Source organism: Panthera pardus, unplaced genomic scaffold, assembly GCF_024362965.1.
Source record: "Panthera pardus isolate Hobbes unplaced genomic scaffold, ASM2436296v1 HiC_scaffold_22, whole genome shotgun sequence".
Lineage (NCBI taxonomy): Eukaryota > Metazoa > Chordata > Mammalia > Carnivora > Felidae > Panthera > Panthera pardus.
In genome coordinates this window covers 56,087,897-56,107,116 of record NW_026526788.1, presented here as the reverse complement: position 1 = coordinate 56,107,116, position 19,220 = coordinate 56,087,897, and the positions used below count along the sequence as shown (strand labels likewise).

The following is a 19,220-nucleotide window of genomic DNA, read 5'->3' as shown; positions in this document are numbered from 1 at the left end:
GCCTCCCTTACTGGGCTGTAAATTCCCCCAGGGCAGGGGCTTATAGGGCTCTCCTATGCACTGCCTGTTAAGGAACTTGGGCAGGGTGGGTCCCTAATGGACTGACCATTGCCCAATGAATGTATAAAACCTTCTTAATACTGTCATTTAGGTAACTGGCCCAAGGTGACACAGCTGCTGTAATACTCGAACCCACGACATTCCAGCTTTGAAGCTCAAGGTCTGACTATCCCTTCCTTTCCCTCAAAGCAGGAGCCAGAAGGCAAGTGGTCTGTCTGGGAAGTGAATTTAAGGAACTGCAGGTCTATTTGCAGAGGGCCACACGCGGCAAGGAGCGCGGCGCCTTGAGCGCTGGCCTCGGGCCCAGGAGAGGGGGCACCCGTCACGTGTACCCGGCTGGGCTCGCAGCCGCCGCACCCGGAGGCTGGAATGCGGCCCCGCCCGCTCCCGCGCCAGCAAAACCGCGCTCTCCCAGGGGACTGACGTCAATGAAGGGGGAGCCTCCGGGCGCCGCGCTAGGGCGGCCGAGGGAGGAGGGAAGGGGCCCCGGCGGACACGCCCCTCGCCGCCACTCCGCTGCTGATTGGACCCGGGGAATCTTCGCACTCGGGTTTCGGGCCGGCGAAGGGAAGGAGGCGGAGCCTGAACACGCCCCTCGTTGCTCTGTTGCTGATGATTGGCCCACAGAGTCTCCGCGTTCGATTTTGGAAGGCTCTCTCCGGAGCTCTCACCAGGGCTTGGCCGAGGATTGGCTCTTCCCCGGCTGGGGAGCGTTTTCTCCCGGGAGTCGCGGCTGTGACCTAGGTGGCCCGCCTTGGGCAGCCAGGTACGTAGGTCGGCGGCCCGGCTCGCGCTGCGGTAGGAGCGGGCGGGCCGGCCGTCAGAGCCCGGGTGCCGCTGGGACCCGAACCCGCAGGGCCACTTTAGGGCACGGCGTTGTGCGAAGCGGCCACGTCTGAGCCCCGGGGGCCGATCTGTGCCGGGGGTTTCGCCCAGCGATCTGGGCCAGGATATCCCCTCCCAAGCTCTCGTCCTGTGGGCGAACGCCGCCCGGTCCTTGTGAGCACCTTCACAGCAGGAAGCGCAGAGCTACGCCCGCCCTTTCGAAAGGCCGTGAAGGGTTTGGGGTGGGCACATCTTAGCTTGCCCCATCCCGATTTGAGGTCTGTCGACGCTGCCCTTCAGCGTGGTGAGTAATCGCTCCGACTCCCCGCGGGGCCGCGGAGTGCTGAGGGCGCCGAGGCTGCCTTGGGAGATCTGACTTTCAATCCCTGCGCCTTCCGAAACCCGCAGAAGCAGATAGCAGGCTCGAGAGGTTTCAGAGCCTCCTGGGTCATTCCTTCCCCCGAAGACCTCGTCAGCCATCTGGCAGGAACAAAAATAAGAGTGTTTGAGAGCCTGGGCGCTGGGATCATATACTACCTGGGTATATCATCAGTTACCTCCTGTTTGACTTTGGGCAAGTTACTTAACCTTTCTGAGCTCAGGTTTCTCATCTGTAAAATGGGTATAACCAGAGTGCCCCTCGTAGGAGTGAGGATTAAAGAGATTACCTATTTGAAAATGATGTTCTGTGCTTGACACAAAGCAAGCTGCCTCAATGGCAGCCGTGACTTAAAAGTCCACAGATGAATCCATCTCCCTTTACCCTCTTTCCCCAAGAGTGTAGTCCCCTTTTGAGGGAGTTTCATGAAAAATGAAAATGGTTCTATACTGTCTGGTTGTTAAACAGCCTTTCCCTTAACATCACTCATTCATGGTATAATGTACCGAGATGGACGCTTTCACGTACTTTTATCTCCCTTATTCCCTTGAGGGTTATTTGTTCTCACTCCTCTCACTATTTTAATGATGAGCAAAATGAGGCAGGGGAAACGGGCTTGCCAACGTCACTCGGTTATCAGTGGCACAGCCAGAATTCAGGGTTCTTGAACCATTGAAAAGAGTTACTGCTAGATCTAGAGTTTCTCTTCTGGTCATATCTGAGAACTGGTCTGGGGGTAGGTCCCCGTTTCCTTTTCCACGTCCACGTTAGGTTTGGAGACCAACGTGTGCAGTTCTCTCAGGCGCTCCTGGCCGGGGCTAGGCCCTAAAGGGCGGGGGCTCACACTGCCATGTGGACTGGACCTCCCACTGGAAGAGCCACAGATTTTGGCAGCTGTCCAGGGTCAGGGAAGCAGTCCAGGGCCACAAGTGTTGATTTGGGCCTTGGGCCAGAGCCTCCAGTTCTTCTTCCAAGAGGCCCTTTGCCTCCGATTACAGATTATTACCATCACCAGAGTTATCTGAAGGAGGTGAGCTGAGTGTGGAAGCAGCTGCCCCCCGGCTCACACAAAGTGTGCTCTGCCTCTTGTGGATACCTGTGCCTCCCTGAGACCAGTCAGAATAGCTGTCTGAACTGAGCTTCATATACCACAAAAGATGCTCAATTGCGCACTACATATGTTGCAAAATCATTGCGTGGTGAGTCACTTTTTAAATATATGCCTTTGTTAAAGCTCTATAGTTCATTTATTGCCTATTTCAAAGCAAGTTGAACTTTGTCATTTTCAACATTTGGTATTTACTTTGGGGGTTCATTTTTTAAGCTAGCTTGTGTCAAATTGCAATTTGCAAATGAGTTTTTACTCATTTGCTTACAGACCCATGTTTATATTTTCATGTCAACTCTGGAATGAAAGATCCATTTGTAATCTTTTAATAGCCCTGTGGTGTCATTTTCCAGTGTAGAAAAGTACCATTGTTCAAGCATACACTGACTTTCCTGGATTCAGGTCTTATCTAAGAAATTGGGGGAGGGGGGGAATCACACATTGAATAAGATAGGAAATGTTTTTTCTGGGGAGGCTGGCTGGCTCAGTAGAGCAAGCCACTCTTGATCTCAGGGTTGAAAGTTCGAGCCCCACATTGGGTGTAGAGATTACTTAAACATAAAATCTTTGGGGTACCTGGGTGGCTTATTTGGTTAAGTGTCGAGCTCTTGATTTCAGCTCAGGTCACGATGTCACGGTTCCTGGGATCAAGCCCCATGTCGGGCTCTGCACTGACGGTGTGGAGCCTTCTTGGGATTCTCTCTCTCTCCCTCTCTGTCTGCCCCTCCCTCTCTCATGCTCTCTTTCTCTCTCTCAAAATAAATAAAAATAAACTTAAAAAAAGAGAGAGGTTAGGATTCCTTTAAAAAAATAAAATAAAATCTTTAAAAAATAATAAAAGTAGGGGCGCCTGGGTAGCTCAGTCAGTTAAGTGTATAAGTAAAAATAAAATCTTTTTAAAAAGTTTCTTTTGATAATAAAAGTGTTCTGACTCAGTTTTCCCCAAGTTTACATCTAATCCTATGTGAAATACATGGATTTTTATTCCCAGTCTCACTGCTGGCTGAATCCCAGGGTGGGAGGCAGAGCCAAGAGAGAGGATCTCAAAATCTGGGGGTGCCAAGGCTCCCCACCCCACTGTGCATGGAGGGTACGGTGGAAACTGGCCCAGACTCACCCAGATGGTTTGTTGGTGTGTGTAACTTGGAGGCTAGAGGCTGGAGGCAGGGCCTTGTAGGCCCTTGCAGCCTGGCAGAGGTGGCCGGGGCCATCTGGGAAGTCAGGCTCCAAGCCATCCCTGAGGCCGCTGCTGCTTCATCCTGTTGCCATTTTCCCTGAAGGGAGGGTAAGAGGGCCTGAGTCTGAGAGAAGCAGGATCACCCCTTGTCCCACCACCCAGACCAGAGGAGGAGTCTGCCCCGGGCTAGGCCACAGCCAGCCTGGGTCACTGGAGTGCTTTACAGCAGTGATCTCTCTGCCTTCTCCCACGCCCTAACCCCACATCCCACAGCAGCAAAACAGTGTGTTGTCTCCATGGAAGATTGAGGAGGGCAGAAAAGGGGAACTATTGGTTGGGGAATTTCCTGGCACCTGATATTAGCCAGACCTGTCCACACATGTTGCCTCTAGGCCTTGGCAGACAAGCAAACCCAACTGCTGCTTCTGTACAGACCTAGCCTCCCCAGAATCATGGACTCTGCACACGCCCTCTGAGAGCATAATCATCCTGTTCTTCTTACAGATGTAGAGGGAAACCGAGGCCCATGGAGGTGACGTGAAGTGCCTGAGGCCCCTTGGCCGCTGAGTGGCAGAACTAGGGCCCGGACGTAGTCCTCTGACTCATGAGCCAGTACTCTGTGCACTGGGCTGGGTAGCAGTTCCAGATTTCTTTTGTGGGAGCTGGGGATCTTCCTCTTCAGAGTGCGTCAGGTTAAGGCTAGAACAGCTGGTCAAACAGTAAACAGTTCTGACGTTAACAAAAAGATTAAAATAAATTCTACCACCCCGCCCCTGCCTCGTGTGCATGTGTTCATTTTTCTTCCTTTCCCACTGGAGGTTTCCTCCTTTGTGAATCAGGTAAAAACAGTGAGACACCCCCACAGGAGCGATGGGAAGAAATACGCTCTGAGCTGCTTGGCTGTGAAGGCAGCTGTGGTTTTCATACACAGTTGCAGTCCCCTTACACCGGGTCCTGACCTTGGCTGAGCCACCGGCATTTCATCTGTATCTTGCCTTCCTTTGCCCCACTGTGCGCTGGGGTGAGGGTAACAGCGTCCACTCCTAGAATGCTTTTGAGGATCAGATGATATCATGCATATTGCCACGTTGCCTGGTGCAGAGTAAATGCCCCATAGTTAGCTTTTTTCCTTTATCAGCCTGACAGTGTTACTTGGTGACTGTTTTCTGGTCACAGTGTATTTTTATTATCCAGCTCAGGGGATTTAATTACCACACATACAAGGTTGTTAACTGGATTCCATAATAGTGCCCAAGAAGAGGTAGATTTTAAAATTCCCATTTCCAGATAAAAAGCACAATTTTTATGAAGTTAATTTACCTGAAAATCTTCTACAGGTTTTAGTTATTAAATCTTTTGAAGAGAGTGAGGTTCTAATAGGCCTAGACACTGGGACAGGGGGAGTGTGGAAATTACTGGAATGAGGAGGGTGGCTGTTGAGGTGAGGAGGGAAGCCAGGGAAAGGGAGGGCCAGTTACATTTGAGGAGTCTAAACGGGATGGAGAGATGGTTCAAACTCTCAGGAGAGTAAAGGCAGGTGCGAGCCAGGGCCACTCTGCAAGCAGGCTGAGCACTGGAAGCTGGGAATGCATTTTTTATGATTTCCATTCTGTGTGGGTTTGTCACGGTGAGCATGGACGTTTTGTGTTTAAATGCTTTAATTTTTGCTCCCCCCGCCCCCTTTTAAGCTAATGTCAAAAGGGCAGCGGGTGGGCATTTCATTTATTTGGCTCTTATCGGGTACCGGATACCACACTAGACTCATTCAATCCTTACAACAATCCTGGGAAGCGGTTATGAGCCCCATTTTACAGCTGAGCAAAGAGGCTCAGAGAGGTTGGGTAACTTGCCTAGGGTCATAGCTAAGAAGGTGGCAGGGCTGGGATTCAAGCCCAGTTCTGTGTTGTGCCAGAGTCCTTGGTCTTCCTTGTCTCTAGTCTGCCTTCCAATCTCCTAACTTTTTCAGGCTGTACTAGACAAGGATAGGGTGAGTGAGCCTCTTATGCCTTTATTATTCAAGGTGGAACTCTCTCGAACTGAGGAAGACCATTTAATTTTCATTTTCGGCAAGGTGGGGGAGGACTTGGACATAAGTCTTTCTCTTAATTAAACTTCTAAGATTTCAGCCTCTGCCCATGGTTGTATATTCTAACCCTGTAGCTGTGTCTTCGTCCCTACGTTCCTCTCCATGCCCTTTTGGACTACAGTTAGATCTGACTGGTCTGTTTCATACTGTGTTTGTTAAACTGTACGGACTTGGTTTGTCTTTGAGGGTCTTGAAAATAGGTGGGATGACTGTTCTCAATTTTACAGATGGAAAAGCAGAATAGTAGAACACTGAACACTGTTCTTAACGCTGCCTTCACTCAGTCCTCACTGCAACTCAGGCCGAAATTGGTATAGTTTGAGAAGTTTACACAGGAAGCAGCTGAGCCAGTAAGTGGCGGAGGTGGCTAGAAGTGGGATTCCAGCCTGGGTAGCCCAACGTCATACCCCTTTCTCACTTCTGTGCTAAGAGCCTGGGCCTTGGCATCAGCAGTATCTGGATCTGTCCTTCAGTTTCTTCATTTGTGAAACGAGGGCACAGCCCCTACCGCATATGGCTGTCGTGCTCACATTTCAATGACGTTACGTGACTACAACTCTTACAGCGGTGCCCAATACATGTGAAATGCTCGACACATTTCCGTGGCTGCTGCTGCGTCGTCCTTACGACCTGGATGTCCTGGGGTCTGCCTGGGCTTTAGAACCACAGACCTGGGTGCTACTCCTGGCTCTGCACTTAACCAAGGCTTCGTGTCTGTGGAAGGATCGTTTCAACTGAGCTGTACTTCATCTGCACAGTGGGGATAAACAAGTCTTACTTCACTGGTTGCCGGGCCTCTTCAGGGAGGTAGTACATGTGTCGCACTCATAAGCACTTTATAATAAAGTTTGGCTATCCTTATGCGTGTAATTTCCCCCAGGTGCCCTGGCAATTGGAGTGATTTTAAGTCAAGACTTACTGCACGTTGGCTCCTGGAGAACAGAAACACCAGAAGCCCTTGTATCCGTCAGGACCCCAGGTTTGGGAAGGGCCTGCTGAGCTGATGCCTCTCCGTGCTTTCCTTCCCCAGAGCACCCAGGATGGGAACGCCCGCCTCTGTGGTGAGCGAGCCGCCCCCCTGGCAGGCCCCGGCTGAGGCCCGGGGCCGCAAGCAGGCCACAGCCAACATCTTCCAGGACGCCGAGCTGCTGCAGATCCAGGGCCTGTTTCAGCGCAGTGGGGACCAGCTGGCCGAAGAGCGGGCACAGATCATCTGGGAGTGTGCGGGAGACCACCGTGTGGCAGAGGCCTTGAGGAGGCTGCGTAGGAAGAGGCCCCCCCGGCCAAAACCCCTGGGCCACTCACTGCACCACTGCAGCCGGCTCAGGTGGGTTCCTGGAACTGGAGGCCTGAGGGAAGGGGGGCACTACTGATGCTCCTTCCACCATTTTCTGGCTGTATGACCTGGAGCTACTGACTTGGCCTCACCGTAAAGTATCTGCCATGGGGGGGGGGGGGGGGTGGCGGGGGTAGGTACACAGTGCCTACGATTGCTGTTACTGTTGGAGTCCTGTAGGATCTTGTGAACTTCCACAGAAGGGAATGCCTGGGTCCTATCAGTGCCACCTCATTTTGCAGTGATTCTCAGCCAAGTGGGAGGGACTACTGTTTGGGAGGAAAAAAACGTGTTTCCCTGTTGCAGAAGAGGTAACAAATCAAGAGTAAACCTGGTTAAGATCTTGCCTGTGGAATTACAGAGAATATAGCGTAGGAAGGTTCGGTAGAGGCACTGAAGGTTAAAAATTGTTGAGGAACTTCCAACTTCCCCTAGTCATCCCCCTCTTTGCCTAGGTCACTGACAGCCTAGGAACAGTGAGCCCCACAGGGTTGAGCGGAGCCACACAGCCTAGCCTATCACTGTGGGTTACACTCTGCCCTCCATTCTTCCCGCTGCCCTCTCAGGCCCCAGAGTCAGAATATTAGCCCTGGATAGGTCTTCCGAGTCATCAGGTCCAGGGGGAGCAAATCAGCCTCTTGCTCATATGAACTTTAGCTGACTTGCAATCCCAATTTAAAACATCTTGCTAAGGAGGATTCTTGGTTCCTCCAGTCTCATATCACGGCTGGCTAATGATGGCTGCCACAAGTACAGCATGAAGCTGGAGAAAGGCTGAGTTGTCACACACCCCGATCTAGTCCAGCTCTCTTTACAGAAAAGAAATCTGAAAGCTTTGCCTAGTCTTTAGCAATCAGGGGGGCAGACGGGTCCAGAGCCCCGGTCTCATTTTGCCCCAAACGGTGTGTTTAGTTCATCCTGACCAAAATCTCTTTAGCCTGCATTCTGTTCTTCCTATTGATTTGGGCCTATCACACACTTGTTCCCTGCAGAATCCCCGAGCCCCGTGCTCCACTGGCCGACCCACAGAGTGGTGCCACAGAGATGGCCTCTGGCGATCAGTATCTGAACTCCAGGAGGACAAGTGCCAGGATCCGCCGGAACTGGAAGAAGCCAGGCCCCACAAGCTACCTCCATCAGATCAGACACTGATCCAGGGAAGGGGCTGGGAACGGCAGTAACTTCCCCAGGAATCATAGGGACTTTTGCCAAAGGGCCCAGGAAGTGAAGAAGGAAGACAGACTGGAGGCAGACAGCCCCACAGTGGTAAATGGAAGGCCACTACCACTGGCCTGCTCCGTTCAGAACAGGACTGGAGGTGTCCCCTGAGCTCTACACCATGTGGGACCCATTCCTGCCTCAGCTCTTCCCACCCGACAGTATACTCGGGCTGCATGATATCCCCCTGGGAGTCCAGCGATGGGCACGGAGACTGAGCATCTCACCACTCCTGCTCTAACCCTCCTGCTACTACTGTAACCCATGGTCCAGCCACCTGCCCACACCCCTGCCTGTCAGGCTAGCGCGAGGAAACCGTGGTTTAAGTGGCAAAATAAAAACATTTGCATCAAGAACTGTGTGAGTCTGTCACGGAAAGGGAGGCTTCTTCAATGGACATTCTGGAGCCAGGGGGTGAGGGCTTGCACTTATTGCAGGGAAGGGGTGTTCCCGGGAAGGAGAAAATAGGCCAAGCCTCCTTTTCCCCTGAGAGCAACACCCACCACCCCCCCACCCCCCACCCCCTAGATCCTCTGTGCTAAAGCCTCCGTTTCCAGAGATCGGGAGATGGAAGCATTTCCGTAGGCAGTCCTGATCCATAGGAGAGAGAGGGTTCTTGGCCTCTGGCCAGTTCTAGAAGGGGAAAGACTATTCCAGTCCGCCTTGCACAGTGGGCAGTGAGCCTGCAAAGGAGTGGCTGCCAGCTCCTCAGATGGCATCTTTATCCCCATGGGCCAACCATCCTGAGGTGGGTCAACAGTTGGACCAATCGTTCTTGAGCCTCCAGCATTATCTGAGATTCCCTGTAGCCTGATAACCTTTAAGGGGAGGATTTTTGACTACTTCTACTGGCTTCACCTCAATAGCATATTATGTGCTCATTAGCATTCACCTCTGTTCCCCAGGCATCCTGTCTGTCCCATTACCCACCCTTTAAAGGACCCCAAGGTTCAAAGTGCTTCAAGCAGGCAGTGATGCACACAAAGGATAGGCTGCCCTCTTGTGGCCAAGAAGAGAAGCAGAGCCCATTCCGCATCCCAAACCCATAGGGCTACAGGATTTTGTTACTCAGAATTTTTTCAGCTTGTAGGAAGTACTCAGTGCAAATACTGTATAATCCCTAGTAGGGAAATATCTCATCAAAAAACATGAGTATTTCTGCAACAAATACACTAAGAGGAAAACATCATGGTTACAAATAGCTTCAATTCACACCAGTGTAGGGTCAGGTCAGGTTTTGGTGTCAAATGAGTCAATGAAAGTATTTCTGGTTTTTAGAGCACTGGGACCTTGGAAATGAGGACCTGTATAACTTAGGAGCTGTATCTCAGCAATTCCATGGAAACACATGGTTCTTTGTCCTTAAAACTGCATTCTACCTTGTCTTCCTTTCACCCAAGAAAACTAGACAAAAAAGGTCAGAATTGGACTTGTTATTCATACATTTGCATTGATTTAAATACATTACATACAAGTTCTACAGTGCGTTGGAAGAACACAGGCAGCAGTACTCTCCCAGCCCGGCCTCTCCTCCCTGACACGGGGACAGGGCCTGCGGCTGACAGAGGGCCCAGCTGTTCTGTAAGTGCCGCCCAGAAGCCTGCCCTGGCACTTTGAGGCTCCTGGCTCTCCCTAGTCCACATTCAAGGCAACCTGAGTCCAGGCTTCAAGGAGAATGGAAACATGCCAGGAAAGGATGGCCCACGCTCCCGCCTGCCAGGACTGGGGCCAGCCCCCTCGTACATTGGACTCGATTTCCTTCTCATCACAGAGCTGGTCTAGATGAGGGCGATGTGCAGACCTACTTGCACAGGCTGGCTTCCCCCAGCCTCCTCTAAGACAGCTTAGGCTCTCTCGACGCCCAGGTGGGAAGCTTTACCGACAGGTTTGTGGAGAGAGATCTTTGGAGAGCCAAGCACACCTGGGTCCCTTCTGGCCTCTGGGAGCCCTGCTGCTCCTACAGTCTGGGGGCAGGCACTGTCACAAACATGGTCCCCAAGGTTAGATTCCAGGCCAGCTGAATGAGATTGTCAGGGTTAGGAGCTGTGCCTTTGTCCACAGGGCATGTGTACCCAGCTCCCAGAGACTCTTCCTGTCAGCTGGGGCCCCACCCCCGCCGGCACAAGCTGGCCCCTGGGGGCTAGGATGCAAAGGGACCAGCTTGGCCCAGCTGATGAGAGGGCTGCACATCTCTGCTCTGCCTCCTGGGCAGTGGGAGCTGGGCAAGCAGAGGGCACGCAGCCATAGACCTCGCTCCCTTCTTTGGTTGTTTTTCAAACCTTCAAGATCGTTTCTTTCCAAGACTGATTGACCAATCGCAGGGTGCCAGAATCTTGAAGTGTCCAGTAGCACAGAACTGCCCCTTAGCCACAGATGGCACCCTCTCTACTCTCTCCTGAGGCCATTCTTTGCTTTGGTGTAGAAAGGGCTCGGACACCTGGCAAGGGGGACAGCTGAGGGAAAAGACACATGGAAGCAGGAAGATGCACATTGAACTGGGCAGGCTCTAGGGGACAGTTTGAAGGCCCTTCTCCTTTGGGCCCTGCCTTTCTCAAGAAGCCATGGAAAAATTGGCCTAGAACAAGAAGTCAGGGAGCAAAGGGAAGCTGCCGACTAGGAAGAGAATATGAGTCCCATTACCTCCGCCAAGCAGCAGCAGTGGTAGCATAAAAAGAAGTCCAGGGACCTAATATTCTGTCCTCCTATGAGCTGAGATGCATCCCAGAATCCTCAGAGACCCACTCCAGAACCCAAAACTGAACCCCCTGAGGGAAAAGTGTCGAGAAAAAAAAATATCTGAAACAACAGAAACAAATAAGAGGACCGGGGTGTCTGTCACCAAGACTGGGGAAGCAAGGCTGGGATGTTTGCCCACAGACCAGTTACGGCCCCCGGCATGTACTCAGGCCAAATGGATGGCTTGTGCATACTGGGGGAGCCGCTTCTGCCCTCTTGCCTTTGCCTGAATGACGGGCAAACTGCAAGCCTGGACTAGAGACACTGTGTCCCTAGAAGGGCAGAGAGCAGAGCCAATCTCTACAATCATATGCACAACCACTAAGAGTTCTGGATCAAAAGTGTCCCCGCTGCGAGAACTGGATCGGGAGGCTTTCAGTCACCCTATTGCACTGGTGGGAGAAGGGGAAGAAAACTTGGCAAAAACCCAAAGGAAAGGTGTGGCTTCTGTCTGTCCCAACTGGTGAGTCACCCAGTTGCCCTCTGAATCACCCAGCTGCCTTGGTCCACGGGAGTAAGGAACTGTGAGGCACCTGAGCATCTGGGTCCATGCAAATTTAGGTCTGGATCAGAGGTTTCTGACCTGAGAGGATCTGGGAATCTGCCTCGGTTTTGCTACTAATATTTAAATGTGTATTTGTCTGTCTGTTTTCTGATGCAGAATATAATGAGGAATTGCCACAGAGCAGGGTGTCAGGGAGGGAAGGGAATTTCCCAGCCTGCCCCAGGGGATGCTGGAAGGGAGCTGCTCCTTCCCGGGCATCTGGACTACCTGCGCGGAGGCTCCAGCCCTCCCTAGCACTCAGAAGGGCCCACAGGCACACACTGTCCCTCTGATTGTGCTTCTCCCTGTGCTTGGGAAAGCCCTGAGGGGGGTGACGAGCAGAGAAGAAGGGCTCTCAAGGGCACTGCTCTCCACCGGCTTCTCGGGCTTTTCCTGCAACCCACCCCCAGGCTTCCTCCCAGCCCGAGTCTCGAACGGTAGGTCTCTGTCTGACTCTCGGGCTACCACCATGAAAAGAAGGGCTTCCGACTCTGAAAGCTCTGTGTGTAGGACTCGCTAGAAGACCGCTGGTGGGAACGGGCCGTCTCGACAATCACGGGTGGCATCTGGACAAGGTGCAGGGGACTCTTGTTGTCTTTCAGGGCCTGGGTCAGATTTAGGATCTGCAGTAGGAAAAATAAGATCAGTGAGGAAAAGACCAAGGCATCCTGGTCTGCCTCTGAAGGGAGACCTGCTGATAGAGTGCTCCCATAAATCAATACAAAAATAAACAACACACAAATGAAAAACTATACACCTAGGGTATTTCCAGAAGTAGGAATATAAACGGGCAAAATACGAAAAATGGAAACCTCTCCAGTCATTTAAAAAATACAAATTAAAACAAAAACCTCCCATTTTTTCCCCTTCCCATTAGTAAGGATACAGAAGAAGAAGATGCCTCAGAGGTGGGGACAGTTCAGAGCCAAGCTGTGGGGCTGGACCCTGGGCCAGTTTTTCAGAAAGGCAAGCAGACGATAAAGGCTTAAAAGTGAACAGGCCCTCTGACTCAGCAATTCCACTTTTAGGAACTAAAGAAACAATCATGGATAGGCACAAAACACTTAGTTTCAACTAATACAGTGCAGTATTGTTTTTAGCGGTAAAAATGGTATAAATGCCTCAGAGTATGGGAACAGTTAATAATGTAAGGGCTAAGAAACAGCAATTAAAAGATAGATTTTATTGGCATGGAAAGCTGATCACAATGTCATTAGATAGCAAAGGACAGAGACAGGAGCCAGTATTATGATGTAAAGACTCTACCTTCATTTTCTAAAATTCTATCTACCTATCTGCAGAGAAAAAAATTCTGGAACTTGGCACTGATTATCTCTGGGTCAAGGAATTATAGGTGATTTTTATTTGTTCATGGTTGTTTATACTTATTTTCTGATTTTCCTACAAAGACCATATATTTGGGAAAAAGCCAACATTTCAGTTGGCTTCTCCCTCTACTGCTATCTTTTTTTTTTTTAAGGTTATTTATTATTTTGAGGGAGACAGAGCACAAGCAGGAGAGGGGCAGAGGGGGTGAGAGAGAGAATCCCCAGTAGGCTCCGCACTGTCAGCGCAGAGCCCAACATGAGGCTCGATCTCACAAACCATGAGATCATGACCTGAGCCAAGATCAAGAGTCAGGTGCTTGGGGCGCCTGGGTGGCTCAGTCGGTTAAGCGTCCGACTTCGGCTCAGGTCACGATCTTGCGGTCCGTGAGTTCGAGCCCCGCGTCGGGCTCTGGGCTGATGGCTCAGAGCCTGAAGCCTGCTTCCGATTCTGTGTCTCCCTCTCTCTCTGACCCTCCCCCGTTCATGCTCTGTCTCTCTCTGTCTCAAAAATAAATAAACTTAAAAAAAAAATTAAAAAAAAAAAAAAAAAAAAGAGTCAGGTGCTTAACTGACTGAGCCACCCAGGCACCCCTAATGCTGTCTCTTTATCATCGTTTTTGTGAGTCTTTTTGAGTAAAATTTTTACTTTGGAATAACTTTAGACTTACAGAAAAGTTACAAAGATAGTACAGAGAGTTCCTGTACACCATTTACCAGTTTTTCCTAATGTTAAATTTTTATAGAACTATGGCACATTTACCAAAAGTTAGAAATTAACAGTGGAACATTACTATTAACCAAACGCCAGACTTAATTTGGATTTCATTAGCTTTTCCAGTACAGTTCTGTTTTGATTTCAGGATCCCATTCAGGATACAACATTGCTCTTTACCAACTTTAGTCTGTTTTTTACAGACATTTCAGAAATGTGTCCATGGGGACACGTTTGCCAAAATTAGAATCACCACCATCTATCTTCTCTGACAGGAGAGTACAAAAGTGGAAGTAGTCTGATAATAGCCTGCTTGCTTGCTTGCTAAAACAGTTTCTTTTTTTTTATGTTTTTATTTATTTGTTTGTTTAATATTTGAGAGAAAGAGAGAGAGACAGAGTGTGAGCAGGGGAGAGGCAGAGAGATGGAGATGGAATCGGAAGCAGGCTCCCGGCTGTGAGCTGTCAGCACAGAGCCCGATGCAGGGCTCGAACTCGCGAGCAGTGAGATCATGACTTGAGCCGAAGTCGCTTAACCAACTGAGCCACTCAAGCTCCCCAGTTTCTTTTCTTTTCTTTTTTTTTTTTTTTTTAAAGATTTTATTTGTGGGGCACCTGGGTGGCTCAGTTGGTTAAGTGACTGACTCTTGATTTCCGCTCAGGTCATGATCTTACAGTGCATGAGTTTGAGCCCTGCATCAGGCTCTGCACTGACAGCGCAGAGACTGCTTAGGATTCTCTTTCTCTCGGTCCCTCCCCTGCTCACACACTCTCTCTCAAGATAAGTAAATCTTAAAAAAAATTTTTTTTTAAGATTTTTTAAATTTATTTTTAAGATTTTATTTAAGTTTATTTATTCTGAGAAGAGAGAGGGGGTGGGAGAGGGTGGGGCAGAGAGAGAGAGAGAAAGAAAGAGAGAGAGAGAGAGGAGAGAGAGGAGAGAGAGGAGAGAGAGAGGAGAGAGAGAGAGAGAGAGAGAGAGAATATCCCAAGCAGGCTCCACCTTGCCAGCACAGAGCCCAGTGTGGGGCTTGAACTCACAAACTATGAGATCATGACCTGAGCTCAGATCAACACTCAGACGCAAAAAAAAAAAAAAAAAAAAAATCAGACACTCAACCGACTGAGCCACCCAGAAGCCCCTTAAGATTTTATTTTTAAGAGGCACCTGGGTGGCCCAGTCGGTTAAGCATCCGACTTCAGCTTAGGTCATGATCTCACGGTTTGTGAGTTTGAGTCCCGCGTCAGGCTCTGTGCTAACAGCTCAGAGCCTGGAGCCTACTTCAGATTCTGTGTCTCCCTTTCTCCCCCTCCCTGCTCACACTCTGTCTCTCTCTGTCTCTCAAAAATGAATAAACATTAAAAATAAATTTAAAAAAAAAAGCTTTTATTTTTAAGTATGGGGCATCTGGGTGGCTCAGTCAGTTGACGGCCCAACTCTTGATTTCAACTCAGGTCACCATCCCAGGGTAGTGCAATGAAGCCCCGCATTGGGCTCTATGCTGAGCACGGAGCCTGCTTGAGATTTCCTCTTTCTCCCTCTGCCAATCTCCCCTGCTCACACACTGTCTCTTTAAAAAGTTAAACAAATAAAAAGATTTTACTTTAAATAATCTCTGTAACCAATATGGGGCTTGAACTCACAACCCCGAGATCAAGAGTCACACGTTTTACTAACTGAGCCAGTCAGGCACCCCTATGATAGCCTTCTTTAAACCGCCAGATATTGAAGATTTTCATGGTCAGGCCACAGACAGAGGGGAGGGTAAGAAAGGCTGGACCCTCAAATCACAGAGACACACGGCCTTTAAGCCACAAATATCCCTGGCCTGCAAACGCTGCCCATGAAGAGGCAGAGATACACCTGAAACAGAGGTGAGAAGTCAGAAGTGGATCCTATCTGTAATTAATTCTGTTTTACTTCATTGTTTTAGTATCTGTCAGCATCCTCCACTGCTTCAAAGAGCCTTGAGCACAAACTCTGGGTAGAGAACGAAAAGGAGTTTCAAATGGAATTGGAGTGAATTATGTAGGAAACCACCCAACTTAAGAGGCAGGATTTTTTTTTTAGGTTTCTTTACTTTATTTGGGGAGGGAGGGGCAGAGAGAGAGGGAGAGAGAATCCCAAGCAGGCTCCATGCTGTCAGCACAGAGCCCAATGAGGGGCTTGAACCCATGAACCATGAGATCATGACCTGAACCGAAACCAAGAGCTGGACACTTAACTCACAGAGCCACCCAGGCGCCCCAAGAGACAGAGAATTTTAAACCTGCCCTGGCTGGTTCTTCCTGTGCTTTCCCTATTATTCTCTGGGTTACAAGCTGCCTTTTATGCATGCTGAAGTTATTTGGGGTAAAATGTCAAATTATCTACAGCTTACTTTCAAAAGATTTGGCCAAAAATAAAATGTATCAATCTATCTATCTAGAGAGAGACAAATTATACAGTTATATTAAAGAGAGAAATCAGATACATTTGTAGATAGATATTCCTCAGATAGATAACCTATAGAGATACAAGCAAATAGATACAGAGATAAAGCAAGCGTGGCTAACTATAATAACCGGTGAATCTAGGAGAAGATCCTACTTTACTAAGGTTTGAAATTCTTCAAATTAAAAAGCTGACAAGAAATCGATAGCACATATTCTGTAGCACATAAAGCTAAAGGATAAAATCTTTGAAAGTGCCATTTAAAGAGGCTTTCCCTCAGACCCCGCAGTAGATCTAACATCTGGTGCAAAGTCTTTCAGTAACAACTGGCATCCAACTCCAGCTCTCTGGAAGGTCTTTACTCTTCCCCTTTGGCTGAGGGCCCTCATATAGGCACTCTGTGATTACAGCTCAGGTACAGAAAGGGTTGTGACCTCCTTTCCCTGTGGTATGTCAGATTTCTGCAAGGCGGCGGCTCGTCTTGCCTCGTTGTGTGTGACTGGTAAGCAAGTAAGGATGTGACCGATATACTGGCCACCTACCTGCTGAAATGAGCTGGATGCTCATGGAAACTTACGGTGTTGAGAGGGAGGCACTCTAAGTCGTAAGAGGCCAAAAGGCCCTCAAAGGACATTAAGGGCACAAGACAGAGAGAAAGATAAAATTGTACTCTCCCACCCCACCCCACCCCCCACCCCCTTTTGCCACTCTACATAACGGCCCTGACCGATATGATGAGAGGAGGGTTGCTATGGTTTTGGCAAGGGACTGAGCTGGAAAGGGATTAGAGAAGATAGTATAATAGGGACAGAGGCATAGCCTACACGAGGTTGAGAAGTTCATTCCTTTATGCTGAGTTCCATAATACCACAGTACATCATGTGGCTTTTAAGGTCTCCAAAAATTCTGCCAGCTTAACTGGGCCCTTACATTATTTGGGAAATGGAGGAAGACCACGTCACTGGTATTCAAGCAGCTATAATAACTGCAGCTCTTAAAACCTCAGTACATCCCACTTCCAAGGAAACATGAACTCAGTAAGCCCAAGAGTTGCTCTCACAAGAAGCCTTTACCTAAATGGTAGGTAGAGGTAAATGCATAATTATGACTGGAAAGACCTTCTTGACCTTTAAAGATGTGAGAACCTACCTTTTCTGCACACAAAATCATAATCAAAACCGCTAATACATATTGATTACTTCAATACACCACGTACTACTCTAAACCATTGATCTCATAATAACCCTATGAGATAGGAGCTATTATTAACCCCATGTTACATATGGACACACTAAAAGAAGGAGAGATTAAACAACTTCTCCAAGACCTCACCAATAAATGACAGAGCCAGGATTCAAACACAGGCACTGTGTCCACTAAGTCATCCCACTATGCCATCCCAGATGTCTTTAAGACTTTAAAGTTGGGGCGCCTGGGCAGCTTGGTTGGTTGAGCATCTGACTCTTGATATTCGCTCAGGTCATGGTTCGTGGGTTTGAGTCCCATGTTGGGTTCTGCCCTGGGCACGGAGACTACTTGGGATCCTCTCTCTCCCTCTGCCTCTCTGCCCCACTTACACTCTCTCTCTCTGTCCCCCCAAAAATAAATAAACATTAAAAAGAAAGAAAGAAAATATCAAAGTGATAAGCAGAATGTCAGTGCTCTACAGAGCTTTAAAACAATTTTTCAGGCAGTCTTTACTTTTGAAGATCAACAATGAATGCCCTAGGGGTTTCCTTAGCTCTCTTTGAAGGTAAAGTGGAGAAAGAAGAAATAATACAACTTATAACGATAACAACAAAAATTATAACCACGGTCAATATATGAGTGCTAACCACATGCTAGGTAATTATTTTTACTGAACACTTGATATGCATTTATCTTATGTAATCCTTTGGCCAACTCTGCAAGGAATTATTATTGTCACATTTTATAAACAAGGAAACCGAGGCTCTGGCCCAAGGCCACAGGGGTTGTAAGTAGTGAAGAAGGACTCCAGAGGCTGGCTCTTAACCACCAAGGCCTATGGCCTGCCTTGAGCAACTTGAAGACAGGGGCCGCTGGGTAAATTTACCAATGAACTAGCCAGCAACAGGCACAGAGCTGAGCTCATAATAAATGCCTCACCAAGCACTGGACACCATGGAAGAAGTGGGAGATTTGAAAGGGCTACCTTTCCTCACCCATGTGCTAAGTCAGAGTCACAAATATGTACGGCATAGACTAAAAGGGTGTAAAACACAAGCTTTACATTTACTCAGCATGAGCATATAACCCTCCCGGAGAGAGTCCGGGGATGACAACAGGAGGAAGTCCCAGGCTTACCTGTCCTCGCATGACAGCAATCTGCTTATGGAACTGGCCCCTGTCGAAACCAGGATCTTTCTGCAAAAGGGCAGGAGACGGAACCTGCGTGAATCTCTCCGAAGAACCCACTTTCTTCCCCCGATTAAAAACTTTCTAGTGAAGAAAACTTACATGAGGTTTATGAGGCTTAGTGAAGTTAGCTACCACCCTAAGAACTCTCTGTTTCACGGGTGAGGAAAGAAAGAACAAGTGAATATCTTGTCCCGAGTCTCATTATGAACTGTGTAGAACTCCGGCCTCTAGTGCTCCATTGGAAAAGGCGAGCTCTACAGATACACTGCAGCCCCGTGACACGCAAGACAAACCCACGTTGATTCATCACGGCTGTCAATTTTTTTCAAACCAACCCGAACTAGGTCTTGATGCCCACATGTGGGAATTTTGTTTGCTCTTCATTGGCCGACACAAGTCAGAAGAGTGTTAGCCATTCTCTCTTGGCTTGTATCAGGACCCGTTAGAAAAGCCATTAGAAATTCCTTCTTCCATATAGTTACAAGGTTGAGGTTCCCAGGGCTAACCTTGAAGAGTTCATATAGGTCCTCCTCCAAGTCCTTGACGAAGTTAGGGTCCGATATCTTTGGAAGAATCAGATCTTTGATCTCCTGAGAGAACGGGACTTTTGCCTGGGGCAACCAGGCCCAGTAAAAGGGATCTGAAAAGAAGAAAAGCAAAAAACAAAGCTGCCCATCTCTGTCCTCCACCTATCAGAGCACTGCCAAAGGTAGAACAGCCCTCTTACTTGACATAGGACAGAAAAGAAATGTCACCAGGGCTGTTAATCCTAAAGCCTAAAGAGTAAGCGAAGGAATTAGGATTCAAACCCAGGACTGCCAAATCCCAGAGCTTGTACTCTTTCCCGGACATCACATGACCTTCTAGTTACTTCTAGTTATCTACCAACGAGACATTGA

The 19,220-nt window shown here is 48.9% G+C and overlaps 2 protein-coding genes across 3 annotated transcripts in view; one reads left to right on the top strand and one right to left on the bottom strand.

Moving 5' to 3' along the window:
* Positions 1-717: 717 nt before the first annotated feature.
* AVPI1 (arginine vasopressin induced 1) lies at positions 718-8,545 on the top strand. 2 transcript variants are annotated; one of them, XM_019459037.2, is made up of 3 exons: positions 718-826; positions 6,666-6,962; positions 7,964-8,545. In XM_019459037.2, exons 2-3 carry the CDS (start codon positions 6,676-6,678, stop codon positions 8,121-8,123), a joined length of 447 nt encoding a protein of 148 aa, XP_019314582.1. In that variant the 5' UTR covers positions 718-826; positions 6,666-6,675; the 3' UTR covers positions 8,124-8,545. The 2 variants fall into 2 exon arrangements, with proteins under 2 accessions (XP_019314582.1, XP_019314583.1); XM_019459038.2 differs by lacking the exon at positions 718-826 and adding an exon at positions 857-1,189.
* Positions 8,546-9,607: 1,062 nt separating this feature from the next.
* PI4K2A (phosphatidylinositol 4-kinase type 2 alpha) overlaps positions 9,608-19,220 on the bottom strand; it is a 32,769-nt gene continuing 23,156 nt past the window's right edge. Inside the window, exons 7-9 of the mRNA XM_019459036.2 lie at positions 18,828-18,961; positions 18,268-18,327; positions 9,608-12,092 (exon numbers count right to left, since the gene is read on the bottom strand). Of these exons, the coding sequence (XP_019314581.1) occupies positions 11,931-12,092; positions 18,268-18,327; positions 18,828-18,961 (356 nt within the window). The 3' untranslated portion in view covers positions 9,608-11,930. The remainder of the gene's footprint in view (positions 12,093-18,267; positions 18,328-18,827; positions 18,962-19,220) is intronic.